Source organism: Kogia breviceps, chromosome 5, assembly GCF_026419965.1.
Source record: "Kogia breviceps isolate mKogBre1 chromosome 5, mKogBre1 haplotype 1, whole genome shotgun sequence".
Lineage (NCBI taxonomy): Eukaryota > Metazoa > Chordata > Mammalia > Artiodactyla > Physeteridae > Kogia > Kogia breviceps.
Genome location: NC_081314.1, coordinates 10866549 through 10891813, shown reverse-complemented (window position 1 = coordinate 10891813; position 25265 = coordinate 10866549). Strand labels below are relative to the sequence as shown.

The 25265-nt window shown below is 40.2% G+C and overlaps 1 protein-coding gene across 2 annotated transcripts in view; it reads right to left on the bottom strand.

The window, feature by feature from the left end:
* The window catches only part of SLC9A9 (solute carrier family 9 member A9), a 719922-nt gene that overhangs the window by 561674 nt on the left and 132983 nt on the right, over positions 1-25265 (bottom strand). Inside the window, exons 1-2 of one of the 2 annotated variants that reach the window (XM_067033614.1) lie at positions 15259-15607; positions 600-802 (exon numbers count right to left, since the gene is read on the bottom strand). In XM_067033614.1, coding sequence (XP_066889715.1) covers positions 600-802; positions 15259-15433 — 378 coding nt within the window. In that variant the 5' untranslated portion in view covers positions 15434-15607. Of the gene's footprint in view, positions 1-599; positions 803-15258; positions 15608-25265 lie in introns of those variants that run through there. The other variant, XM_067033615.1, reaches the window with a different exon arrangement.

Below are 25265 nucleotides of genomic sequence, written 5' to 3'. Positions count from 1 at the left end.
CTGAGCCTGTGCTTGAGAGCCCGCAAGCCACAACGACTGAGCCCAACTACTGAGCCCAAGTACCACAACTACGGAGCCCGTGTGCCACAGCTACTGAAGTCCGCGTGCCTAGAGCCCGTGCTCTGCAATGAGAATCCACTGCAAGGAGAAGCCCCTGCACCACAATAAAGAGTAGCACCCGCTCACCGCAACTAGAGGAAGCCCATGTGCAGCAACCAACGAAACAAAAAATTAAAAAAAAAAAAAACCAACGCAACCAAAAATTAAAAAAAAATAAAAATGTGAAAACTTGAATCAAGCAACATGAAAGGCAGAGTCAGCTTAATTACTATTATCTTTTTACCTAATGTAACTGTGGCTTGCAAAACAGTTATAATAAAAAGCATTATTTTTCCAACTTCTAGAAAAAAAATACAGACAACTGAGCTTACAACCAGAGTATATCAAGGCATTAACCACTTAGCTAAATCACCCCGTTAGTGTGGTGTTGAAAAAGGACATGTGTATGTGTATGGATGCATTACTTATGGTGGCTCATATATGATGCAATTATTTATACTGGAAAAAAAAATATGTGACCAGAGAGGGAGGATCCTTACCTTTTCAAGTATAGCGTTGCCTTGATGAGGATTGATGTTGTGCTGGCTTATTTCTCTCTTGTATTTATATTCATAAACTTGGTCAGTGATATTAATCAGTAGAGTTGAAGGGCTGAAGACCAGTTTTCCACAATCATACACAGTTCCACTTTCAATATCAGTTGGTGCTGTAGCATATCGTAAAATTAATCCCATTACAAGGCCTAAAATAAAGAATAAATAATTGCACTGGAGAAATGTAATCTAAAATGTTCATTACTAGATGCTTTCAAATACATGATTTGTAACTTGTATAGGTGGCAGGAGAAAGGGTTGTTGCCTGGTTTAGAAAATTGTTCACTCTTCCATAGATACCAGCTCAACAGACTGTATTGTTAAAGTATTTGCGATGGACACTGTTAATACTTCTCCTTTTTTCCTTCCTAATGGACCCACAGATTTTGGAGTGAAGAGCTACCCACCTCTTCTATCCATCCAAGTGCTCAAGAAAACCTTGGCTCCATGAGAGATACTGAGTAATCTAATCAGTCAGGAGATGGAATTCCCCTGGAGAAAGTTTCTGGTCCACAGATCAGCACATATCTGAGACAGCCCCATCAGACTAAAATGTTGCACTTATATATACTGTGGTTAGGGGACAAGTGTTCTTATTCTCTCCCTCAGGACATGATCAAGGCAATATGCTTCTTTACTTTTTGCTGGCAGGTATCTTGTGACCTTGAGGGGATATAGTCCAAGGCCATAGTCAATATACTGAGGATGGTTGGACTGAGATATAGACAGAACCCAGGTCCTGGAGGGCTTCACTGAGCCCTGGATCAACCTATCCTGGAGCTGCCCTAATTCCAGACTTCCTGTTGTGTGACATAATACATTTTCTAATTTTTCAAACAATGTAAAATCAAGTTTCTGCTTACCTGCAGCCAAACACATTCTAATGATACAATATTCTCTTAGCAAAGAGTTGAACTCAAGTGACAATCCTTGACTTTTGAGTTTACAGACTCTGTTAGGATGCTCATGGTAATCTGATAAATGTGAACTCTCTTAATATTGTGGATTTATTAACAAAATCACAAAGAAATTTTAGAGGTCCACACATTCCTCAATTTAAAATTAGGATTGATGTATTTGTTTTAGGATAAATCCACAGTTCACTCTTTAAAACATCAAAGGTTGGAGGTTTTATCAGTCTTTTGTAAATCTAGTCATCTAATGGCCTTTCATTTATTCAATAAAACATTTGTTGGGTACATATTTTGTTTCAGACATTTATAGACTTAAAACAAAAATACAGTCCCAGTCCTACAGGAGCTGAAGTTTGTAAAATGAAGGTCCATAAGCAAACAATTATAATACAACGTGACATGTGCTATGACAGCTGGTAAGTACCCTGTGTTATACGAGTATAGAGAGGAGACACTCCAAAGCTCTTTGAATGACGCAAAGCTTTAGATGAATCTTAAAAGGTCACACAAGATTTGTCCAGATGACCCGAATCAGGGAATGAGTTGAGATCCAGGCTGCACATGTGGGTGGCAGCACGTGAGTAACGGCAGAGACAGACAAACGTTCCCTAGGATTTTTGTTTGCCAATGTGTAGATTAGTTGTCAGGAAGTGGCTGCTTGGCCAGAGATTGTTTCCAGTTCTCTGGCATTTGTCTGGGTTCTCACCAATGGAATACAAGCAAAAGTGATGTGTGCCACAGCACTGAAGAAGTAGGTGAGTTTTCTCCCTTCTCTGTCCCCATTTATCAGATGGATAGGTCGGAAACAAAGGCCCTATAGGTAGACAGAGTCACCACACTGAAGAAGTCTGTGTCCCTGAGACACCAGGTGGGGGAAAGCCATCCACCAACCAGGAAAACCTGCACTGGACTGTTACTTGAGTGAAAAGTTAACTTCACTTGTGTAGTCACTGAAATGTGAGTGGTTCTGTGTCAGCAGTCACTAGGATAGCCTAATAATATAATGTATAAATACAGAGGAATTTAAGAACTCTGATGGATTTAGGGAATCAGCAGTGGAGTAAGAAGAGAATAGGTGGAGAGAGAGATAGACGGAGACAGAGACAAAGAGAGAGAAAAACTCTAGACCACAGGGGCCAGGTCATAAAGAGACTCCTCTGTCATGCTAAGAAGTTTTTATTTTTAACCCAATGGTAATATAGAACTATTGAAAGATTTTAGGCAGGACAGTAAAACAGTCAGATTTTCATATAAGATCTATCACTTTGGCAGTAATGGAGAGAAGTAGAGTAATAGGTGAGAATGAAAGCAGATTTCTGTCAAAAGTATTTTTACCTTACTTGTTCCTGCTTCAGTATTTGGCCCACTCCCCCATAATAGTGAGAAATATTTTATCTTAACCTTTGCCAGCAAGAAAAAATAAGTGATGGGTATGTAACCACCATAAGCACTTGACCCATCACAGAACACTGGGCAGCCTTCCATGTGCAGTGTCAAATGACTACAATAAAACTAGTCAGGAAAGAGAAGGGAAGACACACCAGATACACTGCACACGGTTTAGGGTGCCTGCGTAAGAACATCACTTTTCCAACACTCTAGTGGAATCCTAGGAAGGATTTGTTTTCTAAAAGTTACTTGGCAATTACCATGAATGATACTATGACCTCTGCTTTCTGCTAAGTGGAATATAAAGAAGGGAAACAAGGCACTACATGCATAGGGCCTGAATGGAGAGAACCTGTATTGATAATATCTGAAATTCCCAAAGGGTGAGCCGTGAGCCTCTTATTTTTGCAATATGCTTTCAGTGCAGTAACAAGAAGTAAACATGAAGTGTCCACCGTTTTCTCTCAAGCAGGGGAAACAAGTATTTGTCATAATAACAACTGCTTAGTACCTGGGTTTCTGTGGTTAAATTCATACAATGCCTCAAAAGCTAAATGGCCATGCCTGGCCCTCTGTACCATCTCTGGTTCCAGCCTTTGAGAAGCAGCACACTGGAGTACGTGGAGTAAGCTGCTCGCTGCCAGAGGTGACCAGATGTAATAGCCATGAAAATGCACCTTGCAGATAGATCTCCCACTATGAGGAGTGTGTAGTCTGACCGATGGTCTGGAATTCACGACTGCAGTCATGCTGAAGCCAGACAATGACTGATCACAGCAGGGGCACTAAGACAGGGAGATGGGACTCCTCTGAAGGGTCACCATGGCTCAAAGACTCCGCATCAGCTTTGCCCAACCTTTCTTAGAATTGCACCACAGCCTAAACCTTTTCCTACGCAGCCTCCCCTCCTTCCCTCTCTCCACAGGGGTTGGTTGAGCTGCTCCAAGACCTGATAGCTGGCTCAGCATCTGCAGTCTCCCTCCCCATTTTTCCTCAAAGGAATTTTCCCCCAGTAAACCTTTTGCACAGCTAATCTCTCTCCAGCATCTGCTTCTTGGAGGACCCAAATTAACACACTAGACAAAGGCCCTGGCCCTCCTTCTCCCCAATCCCAAGGGTTGAGAGGAATCAACATCTTGGCACAGTACAAGGGCCAGTGGGGAAGCTGCAGCCTCACCATGCACTCAGTTAATAAATGCATCCACCCATTTGTGTGCAGTAACAGCAACGAGAAAATCCTAATGTTGGAGGCCAGACACCTACTCATAGAGCCTCATAATGCTTTTGACAGCCACTCAGAGCTCTAGCTGTATGCTGACACAAACGTAGAATGTTGAGTTAACGTACTCCAGCCCAGTATTGCATGAGAGCAGGTGACAGATAAAGTAGGATTGCTAGTAGGAAGAAAATGCTAATGAAAGGGGGTTATTTTTATACTCCCACAAAGATACAGGGTAAAGAGAGCGTCAACCACTTGTGCACAGAAGAAGAAAAGAGGGGACTGTCTACCATAACTTATGGACACAAACCAGTACTCTCTTTGGTAAGCCATGAACCAGAACCCTACCTACCCGGGGAGAAAAGGAGGCAGCCTGTCCCAGCAAAGCAATACCACAAACGCATGTGTGCATAGCCCTGACCCCAGGCTGTATCCTCACAAGCATGACACTTTGCTGAGCTCTGTCACTTGGCCGGCTGGTGGCATTACCTTCTCCAAGCAGAAACTCTGGTCCAGATGCATCCCCTGGGTCTACAAGTTTGAGCATCTGGGCGACTAGGGTGACAGGAGTGGGAACTTGCTTTCTAGTGAACGCTGACCTTGCCCCAGAAGCACACAAACCCCCAAGACAGATCTTGGACAACAGACCTCATCCGTAAGGTCCTCACAATCCTACAAAGTCCATCTCAAGTCCCAGCTGGGGGACCTGTGCTCTGATGCAGCCTGTACTCACTAAGTTCTCTAATCTTCGAGTACCTACGGTTTGCACCACACCCTTTTTGGCCCCATTTTATAGAAAGATATATATTGTTCAGCCCTGCTCTGTAGACTTTGGCTTTGTCACCCCCACTGGATAATGAGACTGTTTAGGGTAGACGCTGTGCTATTCTTCATCTGCTTTTTCTCTAGAAAAGCCAAACACTTTAGGCAACCCAACTTTCTCCAAGTCCACAAACTCCCTTGGATTCAAGAAGAAGAGGATCCTCTGAGTTTGTGTAGTTAGTCAGTGACCGACATTTTAAAATGTCACATGTGGGCTTCCCTGGTGGCTCAGTGGTTGAGAGTCCGCCTGCCGATGCAGGGGACGCGGGTTCGTGCCCCGGTCCGGGAGGATCCCGCATGCCGCGGAGCGGCTGGGCCCGTGAGCCATGGCCGCTGCGCCTGCGCGTCCGGAGCCCGTGCTCCGCAACGGGAGAGGCCACAACAGTGAGAGGCCCGCGTACCACAAAAAAAATAAATAAATAAAAAATAAAATAAAATGTCACATGTAAGGGGCGTCACACCAAATGTTGTGATGCTCCTGTCCTTACAGAGCTTGCAAGATAATCCTCATAGCAGATGCCTGACATGGTGATGTCTGTGGGAGAGAGGAAAGGAGGGACGGAGGAAGGAAGGAGGAAAGAGCCTCACGAGCGCTCAAAGTGCGAAACATTTAGAAATGTGAGCCTCCTCTTTCTGGACTGGCTCTCCATTCTCCACACTGAAAATATGAGAAAACCCCACCCCCTTCCTCCCTTCCTCCCTTCCTCCCTCCTTCCGCTTTCATGCTACAGACATGGAAGGCATTGCTCTAGGACTTGCGGGAATTATGAAAATGAATAAAATTCGGCCCTGATCATAACATATTAAAATATTTTAATCCTACCAGGCCTCTACCTTCTGCCCAATCCTGTGATCCTGATTTCCAGTGAGAATAAGGTACAAGGGTTTCCTAAGCGTCTTCCTATATTAAGCCTGCATTACATAACCAGTTCCCATGCATCTTATTTAGTCACTCTGCATGATGCTGACATGTTATCCTAAAGAGAATTTTCTCAGAGGAATATCGATGGGGACTTACTTTTATATATAGTGAAATGGATAACAGGTTGGTGTTTTTTTTTTTTTTTTTTTTTTTTTTTGTGGTACGCGGGCCTCTCACTGTTGTGGCCTCTCCCGTCGCGGAGCACAGGCTCCGGACGCGCAGGCTCAGTGGCCATGGCTCACGGGCCCAGCCGCCCCGCAGCACGTGGGATCCTCCCGGGCCGGGGCACGAACCCACGTCCCCTGCATCGGCAGGCGGACTCTCAACCACTGCGCCACCAGGGAAGCCCAACAGGTTGGTTTTTAAAACACAACATGTTGAAATCTCTTTGGCTATGGTCAGACCAATGATTGTGTTCACACACTATCACACACGCTGCCACACTGCACGGCATGCGCCAGCGGGCTCCTTTCAGATTCTCTTCCTGTACGAGTCACACAAGGCAACAAGCCCAACTGCACACATGCATCCAATCAGACTATCACACAGGTATATTTAAATGCCACGTGACATTGGAGAGAGTTTAGGAGCCTCAGGAAAATGTAGTTAATGCATGAAGACTGAAGAACTGAGTTTTGTAGTTCTTTCACTCTCTATGCACAGAGTGGTCACCAAGAGTAATCTAAGTAAATGAGGTATTGCCTCTTACTGAAAAAACAAGATAAATCCTTAAACTACGTAATATGATATTTCAACTGAATAAGGGTATCAGACACTGCTGATTGGCAACTCAGCATCTGTCCCCTCTTTTTCCCAACAAAACCCAGATTTGTTCGGCTAACCATCCCTCCCCACATGTGCTCAGGGTAAGCTGACCCCTCTCTCAGGTCCAAGGGTGTTTCTACTCCCCTTGCTGATAATTGGTACTAGAAGGCATGTAACTCTATTCCTGTCAATAAAACGTGAAGAGAAGCTTGCTAGGAGGCTTCTTGGAAAAGTTTTGACATCCCAAAAGAGGGGCAGAGGAGAGATGAGCTCTCTTCTTCCTCGGGCTATTATTGTGCCTGGTCAGGACACCAGGAACTGCCATGCCCACCTCGCCCCCAGCCTGGCATTGAAGTCAGCACTGGGAATGGCAGAGCGGAGAAAAGGAAAAAAAAAAAACCTGCGTCTGGGCTTCCCTGGTGGCGCAGTGGTTGGGAGTCCGCCTGCCGATGCAGGGGACGCGGGTTCGTGCCCCGGTCCGGGAAGATCCCACGTGCCGCGGAGCGGCTGGGCCCGTGAGCCATGGCCGCTGCGCCTGCGCGTCCGGAGCCTGTGCTCCGCAACGGGAGAGGCCACGACAGTGAGAGGCCCGCGTACCGCAAACACAAACAAACAAAAACCTTGCGTCCTTGAAAACGATAGCAGTTGCTGAATCAGCCAGCCCTGAAGACTACTCTTCTCTCGACTTCTAGTTATGGGAGATAATAAATTGCCATATTGCTTAAGTCTGTTTGAGTTAGGGTTACTGTGACTAGAAGTTGAACACATCCTAAGAGATACAGGTGTTTTTTTTTTTTAACAAGTGAATGTACAAAGTCCCAAAGAACCCTAAAGGAGAGATCAACTAACTCCACCCTCTAAAGTGTTAAGGAAGGCTTCCCAGAGGAGCTTCTTAAGGATGCACACAGGCTTTGCAAGGGAGAGAAGAGAGCGTGGACTTTATAGGGAGAAGCACATGGAAATCAATAAGTGGGGTGCTAATCGGGAACACGGAGCAGTTTGGGTGGCCCACTAGGGCACCTGAGATCAAGGACCCCAGTGCAGCTGAGAAAAAGAGGGTGTTCAAGAGGGAGGGATGGTTGCCAAGAAGATCCTGAGGAAGAACAGAGGAGAGGCAGATTTGTTCTGTTTCGGGGCAGAGGAAATAGCGTTTGGAGAAAATTATCAAAGAGAGAAAAGAGAATTGAGATACAGTGGGAACACGGAGAGGAAGTTAACATCAGAAATAGTGTCTATTTATGTGAAAAAGAATTTAGCAAAGGAATTTGAGTAGAGGAATTTCAAGATGACAGGAATAAAATAAAGCCAAGGAAGAGTGTTCCTTACCACTCTTAAGACATTTTATAGTGGGAGACTCTTTAAGGCAGGGAGTCTAAGATGCTATTTCAGTCACTCAGATTAAAAAAAAAATATGAACTAGGGATCCAAATGTGGAAATGAAGAAGGAAAGGGTGTGATAAATATTCGAAGGAAGCCAAATCAGTGGACACCATTTAACTGTAAGATAGTATTCACAAATATTAGATATTACGTGTTATCGCTACAATTTTTAACTGTTTACTTGATATTTACCCACCTCTACCATCTTATCAAAGCCTTTGTCAGAACACTGATTTAGAGGGATGATATGGGGTTTGAGTTTCAGATGCTAAATGCATTCCCTAACATTTTCCTTTAGCAGTTTAGTTTTACACTGAGATTAGTCAGGGATAGAACCCAAAGTAAAAATATACAATGTCTTCTGGCTATTTAGGGCTTTTGTTCTCTCTCTGCCCTCCCACCAACCTTCTAAATTCAAAGGACTAAAGGAAGGTGTGGGTGTCGCTAAAAGGGACATAATTTATTGCTTTGTGCTGGCTCACTATCAACTTGCTTTGCTGAAGAAAAGCATCCCATAATGATTTCAGAACAGGTCTGTCTGGGGCATCTGCCCGCAAGAGTATCCCATGATATTCCGAGGTGGAAAGCGGTCCATGAAGCTGTTCCACCTTGGGATGCTTCATCCATTCAAAGTTCTATCTGCTCACAGGTTAGAGTCATATGCGAAATGACAGAGTCCCAACCGTGAGATCTTCCACCATGGTGTGGACATCCATCCTTGGTGCGTACCAGACAACATGCACACACTCGCGCATACAACACACAAAAACACACACATTTCACAGCACTCTGGGATTCCTAACATAGCACTACAGGTAACTTTACTCTAGAAACTATCTCAGCCACAGCTTATATGTAGCTAATACCCTTCCTTGAAATCATCTTAGGAAGTTTACAAAAGAAATATAGAGATATCTAACTAGACACATACTGACTAAAACAAAATGATTTCTTTTATAATGTTTACACAGAACAGTCTATTTTTTTCTCAAACCAGAGGTGGAAACGTCACAAAGCATTCTAGATAGTGAAAGAGGAAGGGACTCTCCAATACATGGAGATTGTCTGCCAAACTGTCTCTTCATCACAGCAGGGTAATGAAGTGAGAAAGAAAAAAGATAGGAGAAAAGAAAGGAGACAAAACTAGAAACCGCATGTTTCACTTTCCTAGTGGAGTAGTTCTCAGACTTTAGTGCATCAGAAACCTCTGGAAGTTGCATTAAAACGCTGCTTTCCTGGACTCCAAGTTTTTGACTTAATAAGGCTGGCTTGGGGGCCACATATATACATGTCTAACAAGTTTTCAGGTGATGCTGCTGCTGCTGCTTCTGGAACCCTACTGCGAGAAGCACTGTCTTGTAAGACAGCAGTTCCTACCGATACGACTGCCATCACAGTCATAGAACTCCATCAACACAGTAGTTTGCTCTACGGGCTTCCTCTGTAGCTCCTTAGTGATTCAGAAGCACAGCAGGATATATAGGAGGTTATTTTCTTAAAATCAACTTTTAAAAACCTACACATCTTTGGTATTTTTTCCACTTTTTCAAACTTTCTTTGGCTAACACTTTACAGCATAGAAAACCTTGCCCTGATATCCGAAGCTTCTTAAAACCAACCTTTTTTTCCCCCCAAGAGGGAAAGCAAGTTTAATTCATTAGGCTCTTAACCCTAATCACCTTTCCTGCAGATCCCTTCAAATTAAAAACCAGAGCCACTCTGGTTTGCATATGACATGCATCCACAGACTCCCAAATCCACAGCCAGACCTCACTGTTCTGATGGTATAATTTTCTCTCTTTGCCTTTCTAACAGAAATTCAACAGGATTTACTGAGCATTCCATATAAAATCAGAGCAGGACTGGAAGAACTAAGAATGGTAAAATAACACTAATTAAAATCCCATCTGGGAGAAAGACTTGGATGTCATTATAGGCTGGTAGGTTTCCAGGGGGGAAAAAGCTATTGGTTTGAGTTGGAGCGGCTGAGAATTGCCTGATGGCTAATGTCAGTCTTGGCCTGAATTTTGAAGGACTTTTGCAGCTAGAAGGAAGGTTAGTGAAATCTATTTCATTTCTTCCTCATTTTATAGATAAGAAAACTAGGGCTAGAGATTAAATCGCTTGCCCAAAGTAATGCATCTAGCTACTGAAAGAAAAAAAGAAAATCATAAGGATCTAAAAACCCCAATCCCCCAAGAGAGCATCCAATGCTTTCTCCATAAAGCATGCTACATTCGAATAAGTAAAAAGCCTCAGGAGGGCCTTCCAGGCAGGGAGAAGGGTGTGAAATGGCAGTCAACATCTCCTACCGGCCTGGCAGTCAAGGAGGCAGGGCTGGACTGAAGCAGAGTAAAATGCATCAGTAGGCGAGAGCCACACCATGTCCACCAACCCAAGTTTATCCTGAGGAACCTCTAAGCAGTGCTAGGATAAAGTTGATGCTTTATGATTTTTTTAAGAAAAATAGCTTTTAAAACCTTAGTGCTTGACTATGTAACTATGTTTTCTTTAAATCTTGAAAACCAGGCTGTCGAGTGAACTCAGTTGGACTTATTAAACTGCTAAATATATTCTTAGAGGATCAGACATAGTTTAATACAATATGGTTTCATGAATTCAAAATCTCAACTTTGTGGCTTAAAATTTCCTTTCAGCCCACTAAACAGTGAGCAAGATTTCCCCTTGTATTTGGAGACTGTCCCTTATATTATAAGGCTGCGAAGTCAAAGGCAGAATTCTAAGAGATTTAAATTGTTCTGTCCCTTAGGGACAGAACAATTGCATGGCATTATGCAATTGCATGGCATTATGAATGCATGGCAAATGCATGGCATTACGAATGTCCTACAAAGTAAGGGAGCCGCCAGTGATGTGTAAGGGAATTGTTAATGCTATCAGGGAACAAGGAGCAATTTTTCTTGTATGAATGATGAGCAATGGATACAGGGCCCTAAGTGAGCAGCGCTAAGTGCATCACCTGCTGCCAGTCAATATTTTAACCATTCATAGTCTCTTAAGCTTTTAGTCCAATTTAAATGAATATCATCATGGCTTATACTTTAAGCTGGTTATGGATTCTAATCCTTTGATTTTGAAATAATGAGAGCTGTAGAATGCCATGAGACCCAATTACCAACCACTGTTCCCGGTGAAGCAAACATATTGTTAAAATGCTGCCACTAATTTTTAAAAGCATCTGGGACCCTTGATACCAAGAAAGATAGATTCTTTGTATCTGGAGTATCAGAATTAGCTCCAGTGAACTCCAGAGTCAAACCAAACACCACCCATGATTTCTCTTGGCCTCTGCAGCACTTCATATAATATAAGGTTAACAACTGGGAAATTGTTCCTAACAATAAATATGAAAGAGCAGTTGGATGTTCTGTTTGAACATCTTTTCTCCTCACTTTTATTTAATGGCTCATTTCCTAAAACCCTGCTCCCTAAAATTTTTCAATTGGATTTCCCCATATGCAGATAAAATGCATCAATATCTAGTGTGTCTTCTAAAGGATGACTGACACATATCGGCAGAATAGTGACAGAAAGGCAAAAGGCTGGCTGAGCTGAAACAGGAAATCCAGTGCCTTAGAAAAATATTTATGGTTCTTGATGCAGAGGAAAATGAAACGTTATACAAATAGTTGACGAGAGTAAGCGCAGTAGTCAGTCTAGTAAGGGAACTGTCAGTCAAATTCATTGATAAGAGTCAGGTACAGGACCAAGCAATTTTAGATGTTTCATTACAAGCACATCTGTCTGTCAGATGGAGATGACTGAGGTACAGTTTACTTTCAAGTGTTCATCTCCCTTAGGATAAAAAAAAAACTTTTAAAAGTTCAACGTGAACCACAGTTTTGTTTGTTTTCTTCCCCATTGATTATCACCAGGCCCCTGGCAGAACTCTCGCGAGAGTCACGGCTTCCATTCTCTGGTGATGAAGGGGTTTATTTGGTCTTACTCTGAAATTTCATTCTTTTGGACCTTCTGGAAAATAGAATCTATCTGACTAATCTTGAAAACATAAACAATATGAGGATGCATCTGGATCTCACAGATACATCTTCTCTCTACGACAATCATTGAAAGAATTTATTTATTTTAAAATATCTTCAGCATCTCTTAACAGAGATAGATAGATAGCCCAGCTCGGTGGCTAATTACATGACCTTCATATCTCTAAGTCTTCATTTCCTTACCTGTGAGATGAGGATGATGGACTTACAATCTCTGACTCCTCCCCAATATATGAATTTCAAATTCAGTTATAGCTACTGGGAGATTCATTCACTTGGCGTCTCCCCTCCCCTTACCATGCTAGTGGGAACCTGCTGTATATATAGCACAAGGAGCTCAGCTCGGTGCTCTGTGGTGACCTAGATGAGTGGGTTGGGGTGGGTGGGTGGGAGGGAGGTCCAAGAGGGAGGGGATATATGTATACACATAGCCGATTCACTTTTTTGTACAGTAGAAACTAACACACCATTGTAAAGCTACTATACTCCAATAAGACAACAACAGCAAAAGGTTTATCTGAATGTCCCACCTTATTTCTCTGTTGTAGTTTCAGACGATTTTATTATGTCACTGACAGAAAGTCCCTAATAAATATTTTACACATAACATTTAGATCATCCCTGAAGAAGAAATATGAGATGTCACCAGTGCTATCCATATGGACTATTTTCAGAGATTATCAGTGAGAACTCTTTTGAGATGAACATGAACCTTATTAGACATGTGGGTGAGTAAACTCACACGGACGCCGCCATGAGTAGCTATTCAGTTTGGGGGAAGTTCACTTCTTTGAGATTTAGTTTCTTCCTCTGTATAATGAGGTGGCTAGAGAAAATAACCTTTAAGATCTCCTTAAATTCCAACAATTATGATTTTATGCCCATAAAAAAAAATAAACAACACTAAAATAAAAGTCTTTTCACTGATTTATACAGTTCAAGGTAACTGAAGGATACTAAAAATTCTAGTAATGGGATAGTTATACATATATATGGCTGTCTCCATAATTTTTATAATCCTTATACATTGCAGTGTTTCCGAACTTGCTTTCAATAACTCCCATATAAAAAATTTATAAAAGAAGGACAGAAATCAGACAGCTCAACTTAATCCCACACAAACCTTAAGCTTAAACTGCCTTAAGAATAGCAATTTAGAGAAACGCTATCTCAACTATTGCTCAATGTGCTAATTATTTTTTCTTCTTTATTGAAGGATAGTCGATTTACAATATTGCATTAGTTTCAGGTGTACAGCAAAGTGATTCGGTTTTACATATATATATACATACACACACACACATATATATGTATGTATATATAAAACTGAATCTTTTAAAAATCCTTTTCCAGTATAGTTTATTACAAGATGTTGAATATAGTTCCCTGTGCTATACAGTAAATGTGCTAATGTTTTATGACTTCAACCACAACTTAAAAGTATTTCATGCAGTTTTTAAGGATTTAAGTTAATCTGGGAATTTTCGTGTTAAAAAGTAAAAGTTACATTTATGTGCCGTGAGTACAAAGTATGTCTGAATTTTAATAGGTCACCAAAATTTAATCAAAAGTTTTACAAAACGGTATTTCCATCATAGATAAGCTGAAACTGGTAAGTGAGTCATAGTTAATCAAATTCAGGGCTGTGATGAAATCTTCCCCACTAATAAAGGTTTATAATTTTAAAACCAGTGTTGTTTTGCTAAACTATATATAGCCCTTTAATTTAATGCCAAGAATTACATTGTTTCTGGCTTCTCAGATTACATCCTATATCCTCTTTGATTATTTATTAGAAGAGTCAATAGAAAGCCTGGTCCACTGACGGTGGAGAAGGGCAGTGACTGGCGCCGAGGGCTTTACATCTGGTGGTGTCATTTCCCTTTTCTTTGACTATTTCTCTTTAACCTGATTGTAAGTTTTTCCCCTCAAATGAGAGTTTTGTTATGTTTTTTAATCCCTCAATGGAAAGGAACTTAACTGTGCTCTGAATGGACCAGCACATCAGTCTCCTGAAAGAAATTACACTGCTTAGCCTGAAACTTCTGCCTTCTAGCTCAAGTATCTCACAGTGGGATCCAGTTAAGGCATCTGATTTCTTATGGTCTCAAATCATGACTGTACATTGTTACCATCAGGACATCATATGGCTAGCATATGAAGTGTGCACTGATCCTGTTCCCTGAACCTCGGGGGTATAAAAGGCTTTAGGACTTCCAAAATAAGCGAAGTGAAATATAAAAGTATATTCTTTACTATGACTTATAACAATGCCTCAGCTGTTTCCATTTTGTTCAAAGTTCCTATCCATTATCAGGCTAAGAGTGGTAAAGCAAACTATTTCATAAATCAGATCAGTTTTAAAACTACCAGTGTCTTACACTTTACTTTAAAAGATGAGAGTGCAGACTGGATAATCTCTGTCACATTTTATTAAGCTTTCTCAAAGGAATGACATGGCAAGTTGCACAGAAAGAGCAATACCTTGGGAGTTTAAAAGGTTAAATTCTTTTCCACACCTTGTCCCTCCCTCCAAAAAAGATACGTAGTAAATCATAGTAATAATAACAATAATTATAAACTAGAAATTATGAAATCAGGCTAAGAAATGAAGAGCACTGCATAAAGAACTTGTGTATTATAAGAAAATAAAACATGCTCATATTAATTAAAATAGATTTGAACAAAATTACTCTAATAGTAGGGGTGGAATACATACGTTTCTGCAAGTTTTCTTCTTGAAACTAGTTGATGTAAGAGGATTTACTCAATACATGTTTAAATGATGTTATTTCTAGAACTTTATAACGCTCATCAGCCCCCTCCAGTGAAAGAAGGCTGCTCTCTGTGACTTCCCAATATCTATCATTACGAAAACAAACAGCTAGCCCTGTGTGTCCCCCCACATGACAATGGACCTGCATCTGTCAACAGACTCGCATTATGTGCAGCGTGAGAACATGACTGTGATATTTACTCTTGTGACAAGGCAAATTTTGGCAGCTCATCTGGACAGAGATGAGCATTCATTATGCTGCAGCACCTTTCATCAAGCTAATGACGTTTCAATCAGCATGTTTTCTCCAGTTTCGGTACTTTGTCATCTGAGCACAAGTCTCTAATTACGCCCAAGCAACAAGTTTCACATCAATCCTACAGTTTCTGCACTCACCGTACACCATCGCTCCTCCGGTTTCATGCAAGAAGCGAAATCGATGATTTTTAAATAGCCAGATTGTCAAAATGGTAAGGATGAGCAAAAAATTAAAGACAAGCAGCTCCACCGCTCCCTGATGTTGAAACTGATACTCGTCGCTCTCTGACATGAACCTTTGCTGCCCCTCCATTCTCCAGTCTACTCGGGATTCCTTAGATTAAAAACCTGGATAAGGACTCTTTTATCAAGGTTTGCCTAAGACGGTCTGGCTGCCTGAGGATTTCAGGATAACACTGCCACTTAAGTTGCTACTTCATGAGCGTTCTGCCTTGGCTTAGTATTCAGATGGCTTCTAGTTACAACTTCCTGTTTCTCTCTTAAAGCAGCCTCGTCTCTTTTCAAACTCCAGAGTGTGGTTTCATCATCGACTCTTACTGTCTTTAGATGATTCATTCCATGAAATTAACTTTCATATCGGACAAACCTGCTATCAGTCTTTCTGAGATCTTGAGTCGTGACCTTATCGTTTAGAACAAGTCTTCTTAAGCTGCATAACAGGTGAATTGTAGATTAATAATAAAGCAGATCACCTTACATCACCAACACCTTCTAAATTCAAAAAGCCAAGTCCTGAATCATAAACTCACTCACGTGCGAGATTTTTCCTTTCCAGCCAAAGTCTAGCAATGTGATGGGGACAGACTGAAAATGATTTCACGAGGATTTTTTTTTTTTTTAAGTTTAGAAGCAAGAAATAATTTTGTATATGACTGTCTCTCTCTCTCTCTGGTTTTATATAACTGGTAGTCACAAGAGCAGTATTTAAACTCTGAATCAATTGCTTTTCTTTTAATAAGAATAAATGAAAGCACAAGACAAAAAGAATTTTGTCCTATCTCTACAGCTGTGTGCTGTTTTTATACGTTGAGTCAAAAAAGAAAAGAAACTAAACACGTGTCTTTGAAGGAAGAAACCATACAGCCATTCCCAGTAATGCCACGTTTGTGGATTTCTCTTTGTAAAGCTCCTGGTCCAGACGTTCAGGAACCACAGAATCTGCCACGATCACAAACCTCCTCTGTCCTATATGCAAAACAGTGTGGTTCACTGAGGAATAGTCTGCAATCAACAATGAAGTTTCCAGAATTCCAGGGCACAGACAGTGATGACTCTTCAGATCATCTTGCATTTGGCAGGTTAGTTCTGTTTGAATTAATATTCTTATGCTTTTTGAAAAAGATCAAGATAACACTACCATAGGCTCTGCTGTTTTCTTAGTAATTGTTATGATTCGTTTGCCTTATTGGTCTTATGATACAATTAGATACAGGGTTAAGTGAGGTTCTTCATCATTTCATGATATTATTATAACTCAGGGGTTGTAATAACCATCTAGTATCCCCATACTTGACGGAATTAGTATTCAATTTATATGGTGTAAGTGATTCATTGAGTAGGATGGGTCCAAATAGAGCCTCAGAATATCTTGTCACCAAAAGCTAGAGGTCAAACACACAATATATTGGGGGCTAAACTAGCTCCTCAATAACAGTTTTACCCACAGAGAAAGTCTATCAACCACTTAATATAAAACTCTGCTGTTTCAGCTTCTTTGCCTTCTGCAACTTTTGAAGCTGATTTCCTGAGTTTAACTCAGCAGGGGGTATTTATGTGGGTTGCAGATGTTCTTTTAACACTCTACCCTTTTTGGCAGACGTATCTGTGATGACTAATATTCAAACTGTTTTGAAATCTGTCAGATAATGCTTGCAAGCATTTCATGAAGCTTTGCTAGCAGGTTCTACCTTTACAATTTTGCCACCCCACAGGTTGTCTTGAGTTGTTAGATTTACAAGATAACCCAAATTCAAAACGTGGCAATTTCCTATCTTTTTTTTTCTTCTTCTTTTCAGTCATCATTTAATTACTTTGGTTTCCTTTTAATAATGATGATTATTCCATCTGGCCAAAATAAACTTTCTTCAGTTGTCTTATTAAGACATCCAATTTCACTCTCTTACCCAATGAATCAACTCAGTGTAAGGATTAAAGGCCCATGGAATGCTTTGATTGGCTAATACACTGTTTTTAAAAATCCTAAACTTGATGTCAACATATGAAAAAAGGTATATTTCACATAAAAATATCAGACACATGGTCTCTCTAGAAAAAAACTGGTAAGATCTGGTACACTGGACCCTCCTTCCCATGTGGCCACAACCTGTTAAGGCTGAGGGGTTTCCTGTTTGCTACAAGCCCCATTCATTCTATTTCACTCATTTATGTTCCCTGCATGACCCCTACAGTTATTTGAACATGTGGCCCCTGGTTCATTCCAGGAATGGAATATATTCACTATTCCATTGTCCAGTCCTGATACTGTTTAACATTAGGATGGGAAGCTGAAAAGAAAAGGGGGTTTAGGAAACTTTTCTAATTCTTCCATTCAGAAGAGTATTTCAATTCCTCCTATCTTGTGTTTTCTTCTCAGAATATCATTTAATATTCTTATGTACCAAGAAAAATAAGAAAACTAAGTAGAAGCACATATTACTTTGGTATCTACTATGAACCAGGAAATATGCTGGGAAATTTAATTTAATGTAATAGTCATAAAAACACTACATGTGAGGCACTTAAGGCTCAGAGAGGGTTGGTAATATATTCAAGGTTGCACAGCCAGTAGGGGTTAAATTTACACACAGGGTTTAGTGGCGTTAAGATGGCATTTTAGCTGGGGTGATCAATTCACCTTCCCTTGTTAGAGACTTTTGTGGTTTTAGGACTGAAAGTCCTGTATCCCAGGAAACGCCTCAGTCACTGGCAAACCAGCACAATTGGTCACCCTAATAGCCAAGGTTCCCCAAATTTACAAATCCTGTACTATCAAAAATGACTGCTCTTTATGAGATTCCTGAGGGAGATATTCACAAAAAGAAGAATATCAATTAAAAATTAAGGCAGTATTTTATTAGCTGGTGACATAAACCTTAGTACTAGATCTCTGATGAAGTTGGGATCTCAAAACTTAAATACAAAACTTAAATACTCCCAAAGAAGAATTCTTGATTGTCCGTTAATTCAGATCTTAACACCTATTGGCCACTGAGTCAAAGGTTCTTGCTGCAACATGCAACATGCCAGTAAGAGGAAGGAAGTAAAGAGAAAAACAGGATGGCCGAGCTTATGCAGTGAAATTCCCCTGTCTCAGCTTGTCCATCTAGTCTCATGGAAGGAAAAACTTGAAGAGAAGAGACTTCCAAGCCAAATAGCTTGGTGTAGCATAACAACCCCACCCTTAGTGAATGTGACCAGTTAGAACCCATAGACTGTGTTTCATAATCTAGCCAATCATTTGAGAGTTCCTTGTTCTTGGAGAGGACAGTGGAGATTGTGGGCTCAGAGGGTCGAGAAGGGAAACTTTCCTAGGGTGAGGAGAAATGCTGAGAGTTCCTCTTCCCTGCTCCCTAGAGCCCCACTCTGACCAGTCTTGGTTCTCTCTCAACCATCGGGCTGAACAGAAAATACTTAAGTCAATTCAAGGCCCTGGGTTAGAGGAAAATCCCATTTCCTCATTCACTTGGCCTTTCTCCTGATACTTATCCCTCTCTGAGATCAGTGAGATAGTAGTTTCATATTTTGCCCCCAAAGGTTCTAAAATAGACCAGGACAGGACTGTAATCAAGTTTACTTGAAGGTCACACAATGCACTAAACGGAAGATTCACCGCCTATTCTATTTTCAAACTTGCCGTAAATCCATCTGTTAAAGTACTTAAATGAGGCAACTAGTAGACTGGGATGACTCTAATGCCTTGGTCACCTAAACCAAACCTAAGCCAGAGTCAACGTGCTCAAATCCAAGAAGACGAAATTTAAGAACAACCAATCACAAAAGGCCGACTAAGACTTCCCAAATAAGGCAACCACGAAAGCTATAGCAAATCAAATACTGTCCTTGCTTTGTTTCCCTATCTCTTCTACAAAAACTTCTCTCTAAGCTGCTGTTGGTGCAGTGCTCCTAATCACTTTCAGTTTGGTGCTGCTCCAGTTTGAATGGATGTATGCACAAATAAACTCTTGAAAATTTTCATGTGCTTCAGTTTATCCTTGAACACATCTTAGCTTTCCCTACCCTCCAAAAGTCACGTTAGCATAAAAATGTCCCCGATTTGAACAATATGAACTGCTCCCATTAGTAGATTCCCACAGAGAAATGAAAGTTCAAAAATGTCACAGAAAGTTAAATTCCATGTAAACACTTGGACAGTATTAAGTCCCAAAGACATTCGCTGCCTAATACCTGGTTTTCCTCTTCAGACTCAGAGACTATGGGACCAAGGACCATGAACCCAGGACATAACCCCCAAGTGCGTGTTTTTTCCACTGCTCTTCATTATGGTGGCAAAGTGAAATAAAGTTCACTGAAAACTAGTGAGAATGAGAGGGCTTGTATAATTTCATTAAACAACTCATATATAGAAATGTGCGCATGAATGAGGATCTCGTCCTTCTTCTACCCCACCAAGTTCCAGCCATGCTCTGAGGAAGGAAAACTGGGGTACGGACCTTACTGTTTTCCAAGGTGAGGTCTTATCTCTAGATTGTTCATCCTTGATGTACACAAGTACATAATAAGGACCCCAAACCAGTTATGACCACAGAAAAGGGGAATCGCCTTACACTTGCACTAGATGCCACTTGCTGGCTTTGTCCCAGCAAACATATACTGGATCCCACTTTTTTTATTTAAGTATTGCTTCATTGAAGGTTCCCAAATCTGTACAGAGCTGAAGAGAGGCAAGGCTGGCATTCTGCCTGTGATCTAGCCATGTCACCCCTGTGCCATCAAAGGGCTTCACAGCTAAAGCCTCAGAATGACGAGGGTCCCAGATGAATATCCCTTGATTCCTAATTCTGCCTCCTCTTTGTTCATATACTTCTATCCACAGCATATCACCCCTTTTCTTTTGTAGAGGGTACCACTGTAAGAAATAATAAATGTTACATGTCAATTATATCTCAGTTTTTAAAAAGTTTTTTAAAAAAGTAACAAGCTTCGGTCCATTGGTCCCCTCTTCTGTCTTGAACATACTGAAGGGTAAGTTGTGAGAAAAATTTCACTCACTGCCTTTTCATTTTGTTCAGTCAGTTCTTCACGAGGCAGGGTAAGTGGAGGCTGGCCACAGTGGCTGAAACCTCCCCACAACCCAGGATGGAGACTTCAGAGCTGGAAAGAAGTATGAGCTCTGGAGCCAAGGACAGGGAGGACGAGATGGAGAACTGACACTCCAAGCTGCATCTATTGATAATTTTAATGCAAAGTTTCTGTGATCAAAGACCTGAGAAAATTCATTCCTTTGATCTCCTAAGTGTCTACAAGATAAATTCACATTCCTCTTAGGATGTAACTTCTATTCTGTGTCTTACAAACTAATAACTCTGACCTCATTAGCTGAAATATATTGATAGTTTGCCCTATCAGTTCTCCATTAAATTATTAAAATTTTATATAAACTAACGAAGAAAGGCACCATTCCCCTCACCTCTCCCTGGTCTCTGCATATTTCTCCAGTTAGAGAAACGTACACAGGACGAGAGAAGACGAGTTCCCAACAACATGAAGTTGTATAAACTTGGAATTATTTTTCTGAAATGAAGTACATAAATGCCAAGCAGATTTTGACAGAAATGTCTCTTAGACAGTGGGTGGGGGAAAGAACTATTCCCCAAAATATTATCAGGGCTTATAAATCTCAATTAAGCTGCAACACAGAACATTATGTTATAGCAGGTCTTCCAGGTTCCCAGATTCTTCAACAAAATCACTTTTAAAAGAATAGATAACTTTGAATATTTATTCACCCTTAGTATCCTTGTTAAAAGAAGAATTTTTCTTCAGTACATTTGGGCTTTAAAATTGAGGGACTATAAACTACATAAGTTTTAAAATATTAAATGAAGAATCTTTTTTTAAAAACAAAAATGCCTTTCTAACTCCACTTTCAACTTACTTAAACCTTGTCTGTTAAGGCACTCTAATTAAGAAATATTGAATTTGGAAAGAGCAGAATCAATTGGTCGTCAGCAATTTGAGATAGAAACAGTATTGGATTCCACCAAAATCTACTGTAATAGCTAGATTCATCTCCATGTGAAAAATGGAATTGTTCTGTTGGAATTGTTAGGCTCCACGAGCAGCCTAACCTCACAGCTCCTGCCTGCCACCATCTTAACCAAAGGAGAATACACGCAAAACAAATAACTGAACAAAATAGTCACATCCGAAATATAAAATTTTTGTGAACTATGTTTGAGAAGGTGGCTTAGACCACAAGTCTCCCACCTCATCCCAAATCTACAAAGAGGCTGAGGAGAGCACATTCAGAGACACACCTGATGATGTAAGACCTTATCAGCAGAGCAGAATCCACATCCATGCACTCAGCCTGTTTTAAGGAGGTCTCCTGCAGAGACACAGCAGGAAAAAGAAAGAAAGAATGTTAGGGCTTCAACCACCCCTTAACCTTCTGGGCTCACCTTGACTGTAGTGGTCAGAGAAAGAAACGGTTCAGACTTCTCTGCTCCTAAGCCCAGGAAACTCCCCTCTAATAAGATGTGGCCCAGCCCACGTGATGCCTAGATCACCCACTGAACATTCTTGTTCCAAGGGATCAAGAGTGAAGCAGAAGCTCCTTCATGGCACTTGCAAAAGGTCAGAAGCATAGGTAGAAGTTTTCTCCTGCATGAACCAGTGTGGAAATGTGGGGATAGGAGCAGAAATGTTCCCCATAAACTCTCCCCAGGTATTTGTTAGACTTCACTGCCAGGCTTGTGATCAACCAGGAGCAGACTGACCCATTCCAGAATGGAAATCAGCATTGTATCTAAGCAGTCATGCTCCTGTGTTCAAGAGGATGCTTCTTTTGCATCCACCTGGGACAGTGTGTTGAGTGGTCTAACTATTGCTCCCCAAAACCTGTGAGGAAGGATAAGAACTCATTAAATTTGCCTTAACTCCACCACACACCAAAGGATGAAAACTCACTCCTATTCAATTCTTTTTTTTTTTTTTTTGGTAAGTTGTGTTGATCCACATTGTGCAACTCACAGCTTACAAAAAGTATAAAAGCTCCATGTGCCAGCATAAAACTACTCAAAAAACACACCATACAAACAACATTCAAACACCCCAAATTTGAATATTAATTATTTGATTGTTAAATTATGAGAGAAAGTACTAATATTCTAAATCAAATTCCCCTTCTCCTTGTAAACTAAATTCAATTTTTTTTCTGTCTCTTTCTGAGTTTAATGGATTCATCTCACTCTGATGTGGCCAGCTTTCTTTTAGCAGCTGCAGTGTGTTGCACCATCTCTGAAGCACTAGAATAATTATAGCTTCTTCAGCAGCTACAAAGTTGAATTTACCCAATTACAAATTATTCATGCATTCTGCTGTGCCTGAGAATCACAGCACCAGACTTATTCTAACAAAGTTTAGAAAATACAAGCAAGCTACTCCTGTGCCACCAGAGCATTATCCCAAGCAAAATTATCTGTCCAGAGTTTTGTAGACAGTACAGTCTAGTTCTATATTTTTGTTATCTGCAGAACATTGCTGAGAGTTTTATCCTAGGGAAAGACAGGCACATGAAGAAAACACAGTTATAGATAAAATATTTTGGTTTCAGGCTAACCGACAGACATCAATCTGGGCATGTGGTCCAGAGGCCATTTCCAGCAAATTTGAACCCACAAGGGAGAAATTGCCCATTAATGGTCATACCATGTTTCCTGCAATGATGGGAAAATTCACTTGGATATATTGTCTCACCATTAGAGAGAGGCATTTAAAATGCTATCTTCTTGCAGAAAAAGCATTTGATAAAATTCAACGTCCATTCATGATAAAAACTCTCACCAAAGAGGGTATAGAGGGAACATATCTCAACATAATCAAAGCCATGTATTACAAACTCACAGCCAATATAACACTCAACAGAGAAAAACTGAAAGCCTTCCCACTAAATTCTGGAACAAGCCAAGGACACCACTCTCACCACTACTATTCAACATAGTAATAATCAGACAAGATTAATAAGAGGTATCCAAATTGGAAGAGAAGAGGTAAAATTGTCATTATATGCAGATGACTTGATACTTTATATAGAAAACCCTAAAGACTCCACACAAAAACTATTAGAACTAATAAATGAATTCAGCAAGGTATCAGGATACAAGACTAATATACAGCAATCTGTTGCATTTCTTTACACTAACAATGAAATATCAGAAAGAGAAAGTAAAAAAAAAAAATCCTGTTTAAAATCACATCAAAAAAAAAAAAAAAAACTAGGAATAAACCTAACCAAGGAAGTGAAAGACCTATATGCTGAGAACTATAAATATTGATAAAAGAAATCAAAGATGACTCAAAGAAATGGAAAGATATCCCATGCTCTTGGATTGGAAGAATTAATATTGCTAAAATGGCCATAGTATCCAAAGCAATCTACTGATTTAATGCAATCCCTGTCAAATTACCCATTGACATTTTTCACAGAACCAGAACAAATAATCCAAAAATTTGTATGGAACCACAAAAGACCCAGAATTGCCAAAGCAATCCTGAGGAAAAAGAAAAAAAAGCTGGAGACATAATCCTCCCAGACTTCAGACAATACTTCAAATCTAAAGCAATCAAAACAGCATGATATTGGCACAAAAACAGACATATAGATCAATGGAACAGAATAGAGAGCCCAAAAATAAACCCACACACCTATGGTCAATTAAGTTTTGACAAAGGAGGCAAGACTACACAATGGAGAAAAGACAGTCTCTTCAGCAAATAGTGTTGGGAAAGCTAGACAGCCTCATGTAAATCAGTGAAGTTAGAACACGCCCTCACACCATACACAAAAATAAACTCAAAATGACTTAAAGACTTAAATATAAGACATGACACTATAAAACTCCTAGAAGAGAATATAGGCAAAACGTTATCTGATATAAATCGTAGCAATATTTTCTTAACTCAGTCTCCCAAGGCCAAAGAAGTAAAAGTAAAAATAAAGAAATGGGACCTAATCAAACTTACAAGCTTTTGCACAGCAAAGGAAACCATAAGCAAATCAAAAAGACAGCCTGTATACAGACTGGGAGAAAATATTTGTAAATGATGCAACTGACAAGGGATTAATTTACAAAATATACAAATAATTCATATAACTCAATATGAAAAAAAAAAACAACCAACCCAATCAAAAAATGGGCAGAAGACCTAAATAGACTTTTCTCCAAACAAGACATACAGATGGCCAACAGACACATGAAAAGATGCTCAACATCACTAATAAAGCAATGCAAATCAAAACTACAATGAGGTTATCACCTCACACCAGTCAGAATGGCCATCTTCAAAAAGTCTACAAATAATAAATGTTGGAGAAGGCGTATGGAAAAGGGAACGTTCCTAAACTGTTGGTGGGAATGTAAATCGGTACAGCCACTATGGAAAACAGTATGGAGATTCCTTTAAAAAACTAAAAATAGAATAACCATAAGACCCAGCAATACCACTCCTAGGCATATATCCAGAAAAGATGAAAACTCAAATTCAAAAAGATACATGCACCCCAATGTATATAACAGCACTATTTACGATAGCCAAGACATGGAAGCAACCTAAGTGTCCATCAAGAAATGAATGATAAAGAAGATGTGGTATATATACTCAATGGAATATTACTCAGCCATAAAAAAGAATGAAATAATGCCATTTGCAGCAACATGGATGGACCTAGGGACTGTCATATTGAGTGAAGTAAGTCAGACAGAGAAAGACAAATATCATATGATATCGCTTATATGGGGAATCTAAAATATAGTACAAATGAACTTATTTAAAAATAGAAACAGACTCACAAACATAGAAAGCAAACTTATGGTTACCAAAGGGGAGAGGGTGGGGAGGGATAAATTGAGAATTTGGCATTAACAGATATACACTACTATACT